The 17,368-nt window shown below is 39.2% G+C and overlaps 1 protein-coding gene and 1 long non-coding RNA gene across 3 annotated transcripts in view; one reads left to right on the top strand and one right to left on the bottom strand.

Annotated features, from left to right (window-relative positions):
• The window catches only part of LOC136101703 (uncharacterized), a 28,862-nt gene extending 27,416 nt beyond the window's left edge, over positions 1-1,446 (top strand). Inside the window, exon 4 of the long non-coding RNA XR_011736062.1 lies at positions 327-1,446. This is a non-coding gene — a long non-coding RNA (uncharacterized lncRNA). The remainder of the gene's footprint in view (positions 1-326) is intronic.
• Positions 1-17,368, bottom strand: part of BLTP3B (bridge-like lipid transfer protein family member 3B) — a 59,407-nt gene that overhangs the window by 12,642 nt on the left and 29,397 nt on the right. For both annotated transcript variants that reach the window (XM_071800419.1, XM_065838020.2), the window contains 8 exons: positions 11,976-12,158; positions 11,755-11,873; positions 9,539-9,680; positions 8,574-8,767; positions 5,513-7,011; positions 4,929-5,104; positions 3,410-3,546; positions 1,425-1,575 (listed from right to left, as the gene is read on the bottom strand). In XM_071800419.1, coding sequence (XP_071656520.1) covers positions 1,425-1,575; positions 3,410-3,546; positions 4,929-5,104; positions 5,513-7,011; positions 8,574-8,767; positions 9,539-9,680; positions 11,755-11,873; positions 11,976-12,158 — 2,601 coding nt within the window. The remainder of the gene's footprint in view (positions 1-1,424; positions 1,576-3,409; positions 3,547-4,928; positions 5,105-5,512; positions 7,012-8,573; positions 8,768-9,538; positions 9,681-11,754; positions 11,874-11,975; positions 12,159-17,368) is intronic.

Genomic DNA, 17,368 nt, shown 5'->3' on the forward strand with positions numbered 1-17,368 from the left:
CTTACTCAGTATAGAAAACACAGCCCTACAGTCAAGAGAAGATCAGTGCAGTGAAGAGTTACCTTATAGAATGGGAGTGACCAACGACATACAAAGGAAGTGTTGTTGGCCCACCCATTCAGGTACCCACCAGAAAGAGAAAGGAAGAGAGACGAATTGGCAATATTTGTAGATTCCAGTCACATTATAACCTTCTGTCCATAAAATGAGCCAATGCACAAGCCTCTTGTAAACAGCTGAACAAGAGGAAGCAGGTTCTAGTTTCAGATCCACATGAGAGCAGGAAGGTGGCATGTTCTTACTATGACTCCCTCTTGCTTTTACAGAGGATGTGACAGATGACCAGAAATCAATTTGTCTGCTGTATGAACTGAAGGTCAGCCATGAGTCTTCCCTGCTGGACCTCCCTCTTGCCTTCAGATGCCTGAATGCAACTGCAACATCACACAACAGCTGCTCAGGCAGCAGCTGCTGGCAACCGCTCACCTTACCCGTAAACAGGTTCTTTAGCTACAGCATCAGAGCTTGCACAACCAAGCACAACTTCCCAAAGAAAATCCACGTTGCTGCAAGGCTTAAAATAAATGGCAGCCAACAGCTGCTATAGCTATTTCCTGGGAAAGGACATGAACCAGAAGCATCATGGATCTGCCCCAGAAACCCTACAGCGCAACAGAGCTGGCATCCAGCAATCCATGTGGAAGGCTGGCAGAGGGCAGCAAAGCAAACTGTGACATGAAGCAGCATGCCAATGCATCATGCCAAGGAAAAACCCTCAGTATGTGAACTAGGCTTTCTGGCAGAGAATGTCTAAGTACTCATGCCCAAGAACAGCTCTGACAACACACTGGTTGATCTAGTTTTGCAAATATCTGGCATGAAACTACACCCTGTGTTCCTATTGAGCTTAAAAAAAGAGAAAAAAGGCTGTTCTTGCAACTCGTATTTCCTGACAGAGAGGCATTTTTTCACTTTTCTTAAACCATAGATTATAAATCTGTTTAAACTGTGGGTGTTAACTTAATCTATAAAAATAGATCTTGAATAAAAGAAGCAGCTCTTCAAACCGAGATACATTTAAGTAAAGTATCATTAGAGCAGTAAAGGAGTTCCATCTTCATAAAATAGTAACGTAATACAATGCAACTTTTTTAATTTAGAAAAAGCAAACTAACGACAACAATTCAATGCAATGTGTGTCTTTTTTACCTGCACTATCAGAAATCGTTCTGTTTTTGTTTCTTTCCCTTTCAATGTATTAGAAAAGAACTCAGAGCAAATATTCTAAACCAGCATACAAAGGATGTTATTGTATTAACATAAAACTGGTTTTGAGCTTTAAGGCTAATAGTTTTTTTATTTACTTAGAACAAATGTTTCCAACTCCAATCTCACAACACTGAAATGTCACTGTTAGTTCTTACCAACAGTTCTGTTGCAAAGATAGTGTCGAACACTGATATTTCCCAGTTGATTTGGTATCACTCGGTTGACCTGGAGGCATATTTCTGTGTCTTCACCTCTGATGTCAATTTCACCATTAACACCAAATATTTGGAAAACCACAACAGACATCTGTCAACAAAACCAAAATAAAACAATATGAGATTATAAATTACATTTACAGTGGTTATTGTTTTTTTGTAAGTTCTGTATAAACCTTTTCCCTCACTGAAAGAAAAGAACCTTTGTATCCATAACCCTTGTGCACAGAAAAACACAAAGCTTTCTCATTTCTTCTTTTCTTTTTGTAGTCATTGGCTTGACAATGGGTTGCTTAACTGTCCAAAGACAGACACTTGTATTTATAACCCACTAACACCAATTCAGAATTGGCCAGAAAAGTCATAAAAGGAAGACAAAGAAGCATGTGACCTGCATGACACCTGAAATCTTCTAAGGTTGCATTTGACTTCATGCATCTCATAAGCACAACCAAGCCTGTGCAGTGCCAACTCAGACCAGGTTAAAGAACCAGGACAGGCTACTACACGTAGGTTATCTGCACAGCAGTCAGCCATTCTGCTTTACTTACGGGACTGTAGTATCTTTCAAAAAAAAGCAGCAGCCAGTTTCAAAAGTCAGCTTTGGTATAAGAAGATACATGCCCATCATCATTGCTACTACTCTGAGCTCATTTTTCTAATGACTTTTTAGTTACATTCTCCAAGTAGAAAAAATATACTAGCATGCATTTGCATAACAATCTGAATTCTGTTTTGCCCATATTGCCTATATGCACAGATGACTGGAAATGTATTTTAAAAGAACAAATAATTTAAGTGAGCTGTTTTTTAAATTGCTTGTTTGTTTTTTAATGAAGGTGATCCAACAATATTTTAAAGGAAAGGTTGTATTACATGACTAGCATTACTAAAAAGGAAAATATGTCATCAAGCACACAAGAGATTTCAGTAAATTCACTCTTGGGCCCATACACTCTTAGGTTTTCAGTTCATTACCTTAAGTGATAAAATAGTATAATTTAAGAAGCACTGATTAGGACAAGGGTCAGCAAGGACTAAGTGGATAGGCATGTGGAACACGTTGGACCCTGCATGGTGTTTTGTGGAGGGAACCTCTCTCTACATGCACTATTCTTAGAAACTTCTCTAAATACTGGGCATTCTCTTGACATAATTATGGACAAGAAGCAGAGCATCGTAGAATGGTTTGGGTTCAAAGAGACCTTCAAAGGCGATACAGTCCAACCCCCCTGCAATGAGCAGGGACATCTTCAACTGGATCAGGTTGCTCAGAGCCCCGTCCAGCCTGGCCTGGAATGTCTCCAGGGATGGGGCATCTACCACCTCTCTGGGCAACCTGTGCCAGTGTTTCACCACCTTCGTTGTAAAAAATTGCCTCATGTCTGGCCTGAATCTCCTCTCTTTAAGTTTAAAACCACCACCTCTTGTTCAATTGCAACAGGCCCTGCTCTGACCTGACCCAGTAGGGCAGTTGTTATGCCCCTATTTGAAAACACTACAGAATGCTCCAAGTGCTAAGGAAACATCACCATATAAGAAATGTCAATTACAGTGTTTTCTTTTAACATCAAATATAGATAAAAAGCTCATTTTAAATATATTCAACAGAGCATAAAAGAGCATGATGAAACTACAAAATATTGCTATGTGTTAAAGCAGAAATACTTTCTGACATTAAGACTCCACTGTTATTTATCAACAGTGGCTGCAGAGGAGATAAAGACAGAGAATACTCAGTGTAACGTGGATTATAATCTGCAGTTGTACTTAATCCAAGTGCACTAGCTCTATAGGCTTACATAACGCACTGACAAAAGCTCCCAAAACTATTAGAAAAAACACTTCTAAAAGCATTCACTTTAGCTCCATTTTAAGGTTTAATTTACTGACACATGTATTCTAACGGGATTTGATAATATTACCATTTCTTCACTAGTCTCGTGGGCATTCTCTGAAGCAGCGCTCATGGCATCTGGAGATGACCCATCACCATTTTCAGTCACTGTGCCTCCTTCACGGGCATTTTCTGATGGGCTTTGATAGTTTGTGGCTGTAATACCTTCCACACACACATCAGAAAAAACTCAGTTAGCAGAGCACAACCTGAATCACCCCTGCATTAAAAATGAAGTCAGTGCCTGTTACTGTATGCGTACATTAATTAATTTCTTAAAATTAGTTGAACAGCCTATTAAACAAACATTTACAACTGAACTGGCAAATCCAGAAAGTTCCATGTTCTAGATGCTACGCAAGTGAGGCAGGATATACTGACAACACCAAAAAAAAGCACTCTACACACATTGTTTAAAAACTTGTGCAGGGCCTTTTTTAGTCTTCCAAATCAAATATAAAACCAATTCAGCAGAAAAAAAAACAAGATTAAATATTCCAATCCATGTATCTAAAACACTGCAAGTGCCTTTAAAGCAAATGTCTGCAGGTTTATATTTAGAGAAATAAGTTATATATATTTTCATTAGACTGATCATGGCAGCGTTTCCTTGACAACTAGAGAGCATGCAGACTTAACCTGCAGTTTAATGTTGTTTAACAAGCTAAAAAGACACATAAAGATTATTTAAAATGGAAAACGTATTTTACGGCATACTCCCACATAACCACATGCAATCCAAATATATAACAGGTCTGCGAGTGAAGCACTCTTCTTATTATTGCTCTAGCATAAAAAGAAATACCACAGAAAAAAATACAGTCGTTCTTTATTCAAAGTAGAATCTATCACAAAAGAGGCACCAATAAAGTTTTCTTATTTCCTGACATTAGAAAATTATTTAATTGGTTTTGCTGGAGCACTACTAGAACATTACAGTTGCATAAGTCCACAATACTGCAGACCATATAGACATAGTTAGCATATGCCCGAATTCCTCCCTCAGATTGGGAGCAAACGCTCACACATAGATTAGCAAAAACTGGACAAACACCTGCTGTTAGTCAACAGCTGAGAACTGCTGCGTCAGGAACAAGCTGCAACGAGACTACCAAAGTTACCTGCCTAGTAATTCACATGGCGAGTATATGTGAAAATCCATTTCTTTTTCATCTACTCTTAAAATTAAAGCTCCTTTACCACTTCAAGCACGACAGTGATTCAGAGTACAAACACTGTCAAGTCAATGGATTTTAAGCAAAGCAGGGAACAGTTCTGCTTAATTCAGGGCTGCGACATAGCACTGCAATGCTTTTATTCTCCTCAAGAGGGGAAAATCAAGTACTGTCTAATTAAGTATCACACCATATTGCTTTCCCTTTAAATGATGTGCTGTGAATAGACTTGATATTACTGACTGGAGAAGCTAACAAAAATAGTGCCATAAAGTATCCAGGATTTGCTGCACTACAATCCTTTTGAGTATTACTTAGCAAAAATCAACATTTTCATGTATTGCTTAAAAATATTTTCTTAAACCTACATACCTTTCTCCAGAAAGCTTTGGCTGTCACTTCCATCGCTCTCTATCAAATGATCCTCCAGCATCATACTGTCAATAGAGATGGTATCCAGAGAGACTTGTGATGGACTTCTCTTCATGTTCTTGTAAGAAACAGAGAATGCAGGGAGGTTGGACGGGCAGCGTTCCTTAGGCTTTGCACTTTTTAAATATAAAGACATCAGGAAATTATTCTTTAAAATTAAAGAAATTACACAGAAGTTACTTTAAAAAAATATAAAAGAACAAATCTGATTATTAAATAATCCTTTAGCAAGAAAGGGAGATAAGCATGGAAGAAACATGCATTCCTGTAGGTATGTGTCAATATTTTTCTCAATACACACTTCATAACATTTAAACTGAAAGTAAACAGTTTAACATAACTATCAGTTCCTTTTAGCTTTCACTGAATGCGACATACTGCATAACTTATATCTTCATATGATTTTCAAATTTTCACCTCCTAGATGTTCACCTCTGTTGACCATTACTAAAATATGTGCCCAAGAATACTGATTAATATTTTCAAACAGTAGGAAAATTGATTTAGTATTAGATCTTCTGTACCTTGATGAAGACTGGGACGCAAACATCCTAACTGAAGTCACCTTCTCTTTGTTGATTTCAAGCTCTTCAGATTCTAAGGCAGTTTCTGTTTCCAAGTCAGTGACTTGGTTAGGACAACCTTCAGTTGTACCTTCCTGTTCATTTAACTTATTTGAGAATATGTTTTTGTCATCCTCTTTATCAATGAAAAATTCAGTAGAATCTTCTCTCTTATTTAAAATGGACACTGAATCCCTAGGATGAAAGCTACTTTTCTCACTTAGAGGTCCACAAACCTCCTCTGAATCACTTCTACTAAAAAGTCCACTGCTTGCTCCTTCACTTGTATCTCCCAAACCTTTATCCGATGCATCATCTGAAAATGACGTCCCTTTCTGAAAATCCGTATTACTGTCTGATTTAAACAAAAGAGGATCTATCAAAATTCCTTTATTAGCTTCAGCATTCAGAGGCTTGCAGTCATTTACACAACCAAAATCAGAAATTCCAGCTTGCTCTATCTTATTGCCAACTAATTTACTCTCAGAAATAAGAGCTTCCCCGTTTCCCAAAGGGGAGAGCTCTGGTGCCGTGGGACTTTCTTCTTCCACAAGTGCAGACTTACAAGGGCTTCCCTGAGTCACTGGATGGAGCAGTAAGGCCAGTTCTGCACTTTTCAGCAGGATCCCAATGCAGACATCTGTTTGCTGTGCAGGTTTTCCTGTCACTGCTTCCACATCGTTCCTTAAGTTTTCCAGGAGCAATACAAGGGATTCATGGAGAAGCAGCAAAAAAAGATATTGGTAATGATTGATCTGCATGCTGACGTGTCTTTGAACGTGGACTAGAACATGTATATCTGCATCAGAGGAAGAGCTTTCAGAAAGCACCCCTGAAGTGTCCGAGGTTGGAACACCATTGGTTAAAGGCTCCGTTTCAGTGCTGTAATATTCCTTGAGAAGTTTTTTACGTTGCAGCCTATTAGCAAGATCACTAGATTCACTTTTTGGAATGTTCCAAGGTGTCCGATCGTGCAATAAAAGCTCTTTTTGTGACTTTGCAAATCTCACTGGCTGGCAGATCCAAAGCGAAAGCGGGAATGAGTCCACAAAACTTATTGGTCGGCCTTTCCCACTTTTCGTTCCTTCATAATCTATCCAAAACTGGGAAAAATGCAAGGCCCAAACATCCGTAGCTGCAGATGTCTTTAATGCACATTTATTCAATTTTGGGGTGATATAGCCCTTATAAACATCATGCATTTTAGTATCTTGTTCATGAGCGTGTCTCTGGAAGATTGGATGCAAAAGATTAAAATTCTTCTGGGACTTAGGAAATGTGGTGAAAGTTCTACTGAAAAATTCAGAGTCTTTGAAGTTCTGAAACAAAGCTTCCAGATCAGAGTGCCTGCAGTTTGGTGAGTATCTTGTATTCGTAGCAATCATCTCTGAACTTTGAATGGAAAGTGCACGAGGCTGATCTTTATGAATTTCAGGTTTGTTTTCAGAAGGGATGATGAACTGCAAGAGAAAAATATATTTCATCTAGTTATAAATATGTAGGTTAAGAGGGTACACGACAAATAAAATAATATTCATGACAGCTAAAATAAAGGAATATAATTATAATTTTATGAGAAGTCAAGTGTAATAACACAGAATAGGGATAAATAAGGCTCATGGATTATTATTTTTGTTCTCTCTCATTTTTAAGAAGGACGCTGGCACATCTAAAACTCAATGTTTGCATGAAAACATTTAGGGTCTCAGGCTTTTCTTATCTGAATGGTTTAGATTTAGGTCAGCTATATTATGCTGAGAAGTCTTAGTAACAGCCTCGCAGACAGCTTCTTCAAGTGTTTCAAGTATTTACAACTTTGAACTCCAAATTCTAATTCTCTGTTTTTCAATCTAATTTGTCACATAGGGTTTTTCACTAACAATTAGTACAGTGTTTTATTCCTAAGGTAAGATACAAGGAAATAATTAAATGTGCTAACACAGCATCCTAATAAGTTTTTTTCATCATAAAAATATACTCCAACTCCAAAAATACAAAACAGTTCCGTGTACTGGATTTGACTTGCATATCTGTAAATGCAACTTTTAAAGGCAATATATACTTCATGCCAAATTCTCTATCTGATGTTGCTAACACGGGCCTTGGCCACACTAGTTTTGCTATTATCAGGGATACTACCTTCCATCAGAATATCACCATGTGAATCCAGAAAGATCAGAGTAAACCAGTCATCCTAAAGACACTTAGAAGATGAGAGTGATGAAGCTTCTCCATATAAGTAAAAAGACTCAGAAAAAAATAACCAAATAGGTAACTATATAATAATTAACTATATGATACATAAACATCAGGCATGCCAATAATAGAAAAACAATTTGCTAGAATAAAAATAATGCAATTAAGACAGGGATTAAATAATGAACATGAATCAAGGTTTGAGGGATTTCAGAGTACTTCTATCTCATTGTAGCTTACTGGGCTATTCAGATACAGTAATTCATATTAGATCATTCTGTATTTGTAGTTGCCTGGTTGTTAGTTCTCACTAGTTGTTTTCATTCCGTACAAACCATATCCTTTTAAGGTTCCATTAAAAACGCAGAATTTGTTTGATGAAGGAAATAAGCCTTCAGATGAACTACTTTACTCCAAGTATTCATTAACAAGGGTTCTAATATACCACAATCAGAGGAACAAGGGAGCACCCTTGCATTAAAATAGAGTGCAAATATTAATTTTGTGCTCTATATTTTTACTTCAGTGCTCAATTTTTTTTTCTTCTGCTATGTCAGCTTCATAGAACACAGTGAAACGATTTGTTAATACTCCCAGTCAGGTCTGGAATACAAAACCAAAATACTCCAAGGACACAGACGAAGTAGTATAGAAGGCAGATGTCTGTCTTCATCATATTCTGCATAGCTTTCCAGAGCAGCATTGCTTATTGCGTGGGTTGTTTGTTCATTTATTCCTTAAGCTGCTTGGCTAAAAGCTTTTCAGAATAAGAGAAAAAGTATTTTCCTCCAAAGAACCACAAAAGCCCTCCTCAATGACAGCGTACCTTTAACATTAGTCCATCAACTCTAACATCAACGTGTTCATCTGATTTTGAATTGTCATTTAACTTGTACATAGCCATGAACTGAATAAGACTTTGTTTCAAATCCAACACAAACTGATTTAGCCAAAGAATACTTCTCTCATCCAGGGTGAACTGTAAAGCATTCAGCTGGCCATACAAATTTGGACATGGAACTAAAAGAGAAAACAAAATAACATTATGAGAACAAGTAAAATATTTAGAGGTTTTTATTCTGTTTTTTGTTTGTTTTTAAATTAGTGCGGGCTTATATTTCATGAGTATTTTACATCAGAGAAAGAATGGAAACCCACTCCTTTGGTCCCAAGGAAGAAGAAACTGTTAGAGGATACCTAAAGTGATGCTTCTTTCTCTCACTTCAAGGAAGTAAGTGAATTTTTGAATGTTAAAGCTAATATGAAAATTGAATGAAGTCTGAGGAGAGGAGAAGAATTTCCTCATTACAGAGGAAGGGCAGGACCAAGAAGATTTGCTGTCCTCAAGTCCCATTCCCAAGAAATCCATTGACACTTCTGTATATGAAACAGGGCCAGCCCCATAGCACATTAAAAAAAAATAACTCCAGCAGATCTTCATTACATCTTAGATACTACTGCAATAGTTTGAGTTCTTTCACATAGCCACTAGGTTCTTTTATGCAGCCAGACAGTGTAACTGCAGAACTAATACATGCATGTTGAAGAGTGAAGAATTTAGGTCTCAAAAATGCTCTAAGTGTTTTCAGACTTAAAAACCATGTTTATTAAAAGAACGTGTTTATAGGAGTTTGCCAGAAGCAAGCACTGTGGAAATGGAGCAGTCTTCTGTTCTTTCAATTTTAGAAAGCCATTACCTATTTCCAGTTGTCAACCTGGAATCAGTATAAGTTTCATAAAGGTGAAGGTAACACACAAAATTAATGGTTCAGTACAGAAAAAAAGTCTTACTAGGAAAGTCCTTTCCATCTGGGTAGTAATATTCAGTGAATTCAACATGAATAGCTGGCATTTCTGGTGGAAGATACAGTGACTTCTTATTACAAGATATCAGAGCTTTAGGGGAAGAACGACACTGGTCTGCTGTTGAAACCTGTAAAAGAGAAACATTAACTTCATTAATACATTACATTTTTATGAATCATTAACATTTGTAGTTGCAAGCCACTGCCCCTAGCAGGGTAACATTCCACTGCTCTCAGATGTAGATCCCCAGCTACATAAAGTGCAGACATTGAGAAACACCCAGCTGCCTTCTAAGTAGAAGCGATCTGCCCAGAACAGTCTCACAAATAGAGTATTAACGGTACCAGTTCCCTGTCCTTCACATGAGGCAGGAGGCAGCAGGGCACTTTCAAAGGCGTTCAGTAGAAGCCTAGAATGATCCAATATCTTTACAGCAAACACTATAGCTCCTGTGTAAGAATTTATGCTAGGACAAGGTATATTTGCATACCGTCTGTCCAAATGGATCCCATACCTAGGTGACAAGGGATAAATAAGCTAGAAAAGTTTATTACACAAGCGTTAGGAAGTCCTGGTACTGTCACCAGGATGGATTCCAGTACGTGGGCCAATGCTTGGCTGTTTACTCTAAGCGAGGTGTTCAGCGTGCACCTGGCAGAGATACGTACACTTGGCAATGCCCAAAGGTCAGTGGCACAGGACAACCAAGACACTATAGAACACTAATGCTCCACTTTCAAAGTAAATTATGAAACAAGAAAGAGGTCACCTTTTGATAAATATTTGGCTTAAATTTCTTGGAATGTACCCTAGTTTAAAAAGTATGTTGTCAAAACAAAATTCTTTCATCCAACACTTACTAGGTCAGACTGCCAGTTTGAAATCAGCCAACTTATTAATATTGAATATACAATGATGTCTACTTGTATTTGTTTCACTGGAAATAATGACTATATAACCTTTATAAACCTGCTTCACTCTGTGTAGCTGTATTCAAGCTGAAAACATCTCTGTATTAACACACACAAAAGTTCAAGTAGTAACAAATCTATTTAGAAAAATAATATTTTGTAAATGGCACATAAACAATGACAATTTAAAAAACTGAAATGTATTTGCGTAGAGAGGAGGAGGAGACAAGCACCTGACGAGCAGAAGGCAAATGAAAACACCAACAGTACAAAATGATATAAAACCACTTAGACACAGATGAAGGCTCCTGGCAGCAAGCCACAACCTCCCACTCTACCAGAAGCGATATGACAAAAAAAACCATTGAAAACTGGAACAAGAGCAAGTAGAAATCACAATGACTTCTGGCACACACTATGCATTTTTCTGAGGACCTAAAACTTAGAATAGATCCTCCTAAGCCACCATCATTCTGCCTTAGAGATATAATCCTTCTCTATTCCAGTTGACTCCTATCTACATGAAAGAGTGAATCTGGACTGAAGCACAGGGGTTCCATCTGAATCTGAGGAGAAACTTCTTTACTTTGAGGGTGCCAGAGCACTGGAACAGGCTGCCCAGGTTGTGGAGTCCCCTCCTTTGGAGACACTCAAAACCCACCACAGCACATTCCTGTGCAATCTGCTCTGGGTGAACCTGCTATGGCAGGTGGGATGGACTAGATGATCTCCAAAGGTCCATTCCAACACCAGCCATTCTGTGATTCTGGACTACAGCCAGTAACTAAAACTATGTACTCACTGAAATAAATGAGGGGGAAGAAAAAAAAAAAAAAGAATGGTTAAAAGGCCTACTCAAAATACCACTGAGGGAGGAAGGGGATGAAGAAAAATTTTAAACCCCCTTGATTCCACATTAAAAAAAAAAAAAAAATCCATGTATTTTGAAAAAGATGACCTTAAGAAAGGCATGAAATACAAAACAACATATCAAAATACAGGGTACCTAACATAGTACTACAAGAACATGAAATTCCAAATGTCAGGACTTGGAAAACAGTAGAACTTGGATCCAAAACATAATTGTGATAGGGTATATAATATAAAATCGATAAGAAAATACCCACCGATTTTAACAATGCAGAAGCAGACCCATAAAGGTGTAACCCAATAATGAATGAAAAGACTTCTGTTAATTTCAATGGGCTTCAGAACTGTCCCTTAAAAATCATAATTACGTAACAGTCAAGGGCAAAGTAGCCCCAGTTTTACTAACTTGAAGAAATGTACCTGATATATATTGAAATCTGCAAGTCTAACCACAATAGGACTAGACATCAGTTTGCCCTTTGGTTGTTGGGAAGATACAGAGGAAGCCCTAGATGTTCCTTTCGGTATCTGTTCCTTGCCTGTAGGAAAGAACAGTGATGGAATCATTGACAAGAACAGTCTTTTTTAGCTTAATTTTAACATTTCATGGAACTAAAGCATTAGTGATGTAAACAAAGTACCTGTTTGTAGGTTTGGAGGAGATACAGCAGGTGGTGATTTGGGGGGAGACTCTACGACCTGATCCTTCACAGCCTGCTTAAGCAATTCAACATTGCTTTTGAATTCATTTAATAATTCTTTGGCCCATCCACTTCTGGTTTTAGTGGCATCACTGTAATGCATCCAGTGATCGCAGCTGTCTCCTGCAAGTAAGAGGAATGGGGGAAATATTAACTCATTCGAAAGCTTGCTTCTAACTGGATAACAAGTTTCCACTATTTCATAATTCTTCAAAATATAATCTCATTGCATGCTGTAACTATAGAACAACAGAAGTTATAACAGACATTGAAACAGAAGTTATATACTACATAAAAATAAGCCTCACTGCTTCGCACATTCACTCAGAAAACAACATAATATTGCCACCTGCCACACTAACTAATGCTCAAAACACCATTGGATATTTCCACTTCAGAGAAATCTGATGACACATTAACTTCCTATGTGAGAACATGCAAAAAAATGTTTCACTGAAAAAAATTGTGAGAGCAAGTAACAGAACAACATTCTCATGCTTATTTTTTCCAAACGCATCCTTCTGCCAGACTTGTGTCTTAAGAAGTTCCTGGTCCCTTTTCAGAAACGCATTCTTTTCATCTTGGCTCTCTAGCACCTTTGTAGCACACAAACAGGAAAGTAAGTTCAATCAGTGCTGCAGCACACAGCCTTAAAAATCAAGCCCAGTAGAAATTCTTTTATTCCTAACGTGTTTCTGTTGGTCAAGTATTTAAACCTCTGAAAGATGTTGTGATCTCTTCAGTCCCTGTAAGGAGAGCCTAACCTGTTGAATAATAACAGATGCAATTCCATTAACATCTATTAAGCTGTACATCACTCTTTAAATACCAGCATGTGAAAACTTTATTTTTAACTTAATGTGGTTTTGGATACTTGCAGTGGGGATGAGTAGATATGACTGCTATCAAAATAGGAAGATACTTGGGGAAAAATACGTGGTGTCAAGTCTAAATGCAAAGATTTCAGCATGGAAGAAACTTTAAGGGAGGAGCCTATCACAAGAGATGACATTATTCCCCACCCTCACGGGCCTCACAGTCTTTTGATGGTTACTCACATCTTTCTAGATAAGGAAGAAGAGAAAGGAACGGAGAGGAAAAGAGAAGGAAAGCAAGAGGGAAAAGAAACATTAAATTCAAGTCCATGAAGCTGGGATTCTCAAAAAAAAAGGCTGAAGTGGGGTCACCCCAAGCAATATGCACATAAACTCTGAAGTACCTACAGGACAGCAGCATTAGAGGGAAAACTCTCAGACCCCTTTCTGGGAGGTCAGTATGGGCAGGTTCCTCCCTGAAGCACTTGCACACTAACACATGCAGCAGGAGGAAGAAGCACATGGGAGAAACATGCACCAGGCCAGAACTAGATGCATGCAAGTGCTGAGAGAGCCAGTCAACATCATAGGGAGGACACACCGAATAATCTTTGAGAGGCATCACTGAACAGTCATCAGGAGAGGTTCCTCAGGACTGAAAAAAAGCAAACGTCATTCCTGTCTATAAGAAGGAAGATAAGAGGAACAGGCTGGTCAGCCTCACCTCAAAGAAGGCAACGGAGAAAGGTAACAGAAGGCAAGAGATCAAATAATCATGGAAAACATTCCAAAACACATGAAGGACGGGAAAGTAACTGGGAGTAGACATGCATGGATTTATGAAGTTCATGCTTGATGAACTTTACAGCCTTCTCCTATGAGATGAGGCTTGACGGATGAGGAAAGAGCAGTGGATCTTGTTTATCTTAACTTTAGCAAGGCTTTCAACACTGTCTGTAACATGCTCAGTGACAAAATGATGAAATACTGACTAGGTAAGTACATGGTGAGTTGAACCGGAAACTGGCTAAACTGTTGGTCTTAAAGGGTTGGGATCAGCAGCACGAAGTCCAGCTGGAGGTAGTCATCTGTGGTGTATTCCTAGGGCCAATACTGAGGTCAATATATTTTCATTAATAACCTGGATGACGGGACAGACTGCACCCTCAACAGCTTTTCAGATGGTACAAAACTAGGAGGAACAGTTGATATACCAGGTGGTTGCACTGCCATTCAGATGGGCCTTAAAAGGCTACAAAAGTGACCCAACAATAATCTCATGAACTTCAAAGGGATATCTAAGTCCAACAGCTGAGTACAGGCTAAAGGCTGATCAGCTGGGAAGCAGCTTTGCAGCAAAAAAACATGAGACAAGTTGAACATGAACCAGCAATGTGTCCTTGATGCAAAGGAAGCCAACAGCACTTTGGGCTGCTTAGGAAAAGCATTGCGTGCAGGTCAAGGGAGGTGAACCCCGCCTTTTACTCAACCCTGGTGAGACTACATCTGGAGTACTGGGTCCAGTTCTGGGCTCCCCAGTACAAGAAGGCCATGGGCTTACTGGTGTGAGTCCAGGCAAAGGCCACAGAGATACTTAAGGGACTGCAACATCTGTCATACAAAGAAAGGCTGAGATAGCTGGGGTTGTTTAGCCTGGAGAACAGAATGCTCAGAGGGATCTTAGTGACATGTACAAATGCCTGAAGGGGAGTAATAAGGATGATGGAGTCAGATTCTTCTCAGTAGTGCCTAGTGACAAGACAAAAAGCAATAAAGACAAACTGAAACAGAAGAGATTCCACATAAACACTAAAAAAAGCTTTTCTACTGTGAGGGTGATTAAACAATGGACTAGGTCACCTAGTGACACTGTTTGGAGTCTCTAGCCTTGGAGCTATTCACAGCCTCACTAGACACAATCCTGGAAAGCTTACTTTAACTGACACCTCTTTAATGACAGGGATTGGACTACAGTCTCCAGAAGTGCTTTCCATTCTCAGCGATTCTAAAGTTCTATATATGGAGGTATAATTGCCATATTTACCTGTGAAAGTGAAGATACAGGCCAGACTGTAACAAGAAAACAGTATTTTAGTGGAGCTGGCAGTGATGTTGCTACCACCTGAATTTACTGCTGGTTGCCCAGGAAGAAAATGCTTTCCAGTTTCTCATATTGTCTTAATACATCAGCTGGATCAAGAATTTCCTGTGCTGCAAAGTGTCCTGCATGATGGCAAAGCAGCAGCTTTCTCTGATCACCATCCAGCAACACATCAGCTGCACAGATAATGGATGTGGATAAAAGCGTCTGTGAGAACAGGTCTGGGAGGACTAGTAAAAAGTGATAGATGGCTGAACGGACAGGTTTACAACATCCAGTAACACTCTGGCTTATGTTAGAGTTATCACAGTCAATGGCCACACAATCTATTTCATTTTTCTTATGTACAATGAAAGGCAATTGTTAGAAGGCCTGATGCTCAATGGGTTTGAAATTTACCCTACAGCAATTATGTCTCAGACTCTCTTTAAAGTCTTTCTGAGTGGGGTCTCTTACAAAAACAAATAAACAACAAAAACTCACAAGAACTCGATTTGCAAAGATAATTAATTGTTGAGGGCTTCTTCCTGAAGGATTCTGGAAGGATTAATCACAATTTGCAAGAAGACTATACCAAAAGAACTACTTCTAAATATTCTAAGTATTTCTAAATATTCCATAGGCCAAAGAGGTACAAAACCAAGCAACATGCACTTGCAGCCCAGAATGCCAAGCGTATCCTGGGCTGCATCAAGAGATGTGTGACCAACAGGTCAATGGAGTTGATTATCCCTCTCCACTCTCGTGAGACACCCCCCACCTTCTTCCCCCCCGCAGTACTGTGCTCAGCTCCAGGGCCCCCAACATAAGAATGACATGGACCTGCTGGAATGAGTCCAGAGGAGGCCAGGAAGATGATCAGAGGGCTGGAGCATCTCTCCTGTGAAGACAAGGCTAAGAGAGTTGGGGTTGTTCAGTCTGGAGAAGAGAAGGCTCTGGGGAGACCATATAGCAGGCTTGCAGTACCTACAGGGGACCTACAAGAAAGCTGGAGAAGGACTTTTTACAAGGCCATGTAGTGACAGGACAAGGCATAATGGCTTTAAACTCAAAGAGGGCTGATTTAGATTAGATATAAGGAGGAAATTCTTCACCATGAGGCTGGTGAGGCACTAGAACCAGATGCCCAGAGAAGTTCTGGATGCCTCGTCACTGGAAGTGTTCAAGGCCAGGCTAGATGGGGCTTTGAGCAACCTGGTCTAATGGAAGGTGCCCCTGCCCACGTCGGGGCGGGTTGGAGCAGATGATCTTTAATGTCCCTTCCAATCCAAACCATTCTATGATTCTATGAAAACCAAAAAACAGTCTGGTAACAGTCACAGAAGTATACAGCTGTTTACTCCTTGCCCACTGTTCTAGAGTATTAATATGGTGTCGTCCTTAAGTGCACAATATTGCAGAGCCTCGACGTCAGGGTAGGAATGCTTTGCATACCAGGCTGACAGTCTGATACAGCAGCATACAGAGGCATGATAGCTACACAGCTAGAGAACTCCCTTTCAACATTAATATGTGCTCCTTTTATGTTGAGTAAAGGCACTCCCACCAATGTGACGATACTTTGCCCCTGGAATTGCCACACTCTTCTAAAACGGTGAGAAGATAAAGTAGGAAAAGATGCTTCCTGGAGTGTTGCCTTCCCCTCCACAGACACACCCTATTGGATCAACCACCATCACCTCTGGCAGGTTTTTTTTGTCATTGCTTATTAGATATCCTTAGATTTCTGTTATTTAAACACGCTTGCAAAGAACATCATTTAAGACTGCAGGAGAATGCTAACCTTAGAAGCACCACCTCTGTTCTGCAGATGATCTTTTCTATATCTTGTTTCATGTAGTGGGAGTTACACTGTTTCCCCAAAAATAAGACCTACTCTGAAAATAAGCTCTAGCATTCTTTTTCAGGATTTTTGAGGATGCTTGATATAAAAGCCCTACTCCAAAAATAAGCCCTAGTTACAGTTCATTAAAAAAGTCAATTTAAATAGTGTCCAGGCAGCTATACATGGAAAAAAGCAAGCATCTTTTAGAGCAAAATTTAATATAAGACCCTCTCTTATTTGGGGGGAAACAGGGTAACTCCCTGTTATATATCCCATGCAGCCATTACCTAAAAGCATTCTCAGTGAGGTCCTAACATGCCCATCCAAGAGCTTGCAGTGCACGGTTCAATCTGGCTAAGAATCTTTTTCCAAGGAACAATCTATTTATTTCCTGGTTCCCTATATTTTCCCTGAGAAGAATCCACAAAAATCACAGACCAGAGCCTCACCTAAACATAGCAGGAATCAGGAGTGACAGTAAATGGAAAACACAGGGGGGTCACAACATAAGCACATTTTAAACTCCTGTAATGTAAGGTCCCACTTTTATAGGACAGAAAACCAACATCACAAACTTCAAACCATATTGGGC

The sequence above is a fragment of the Patagioenas fasciata genome, chromosome 1, assembly GCF_037038585.1.
Source record: "Patagioenas fasciata isolate bPatFas1 chromosome 1, bPatFas1.hap1, whole genome shotgun sequence".
In the NCBI taxonomy this organism is placed as follows: Eukaryota; Metazoa; Chordata; class Aves; order Columbiformes; family Columbidae; genus Patagioenas; species Patagioenas fasciata.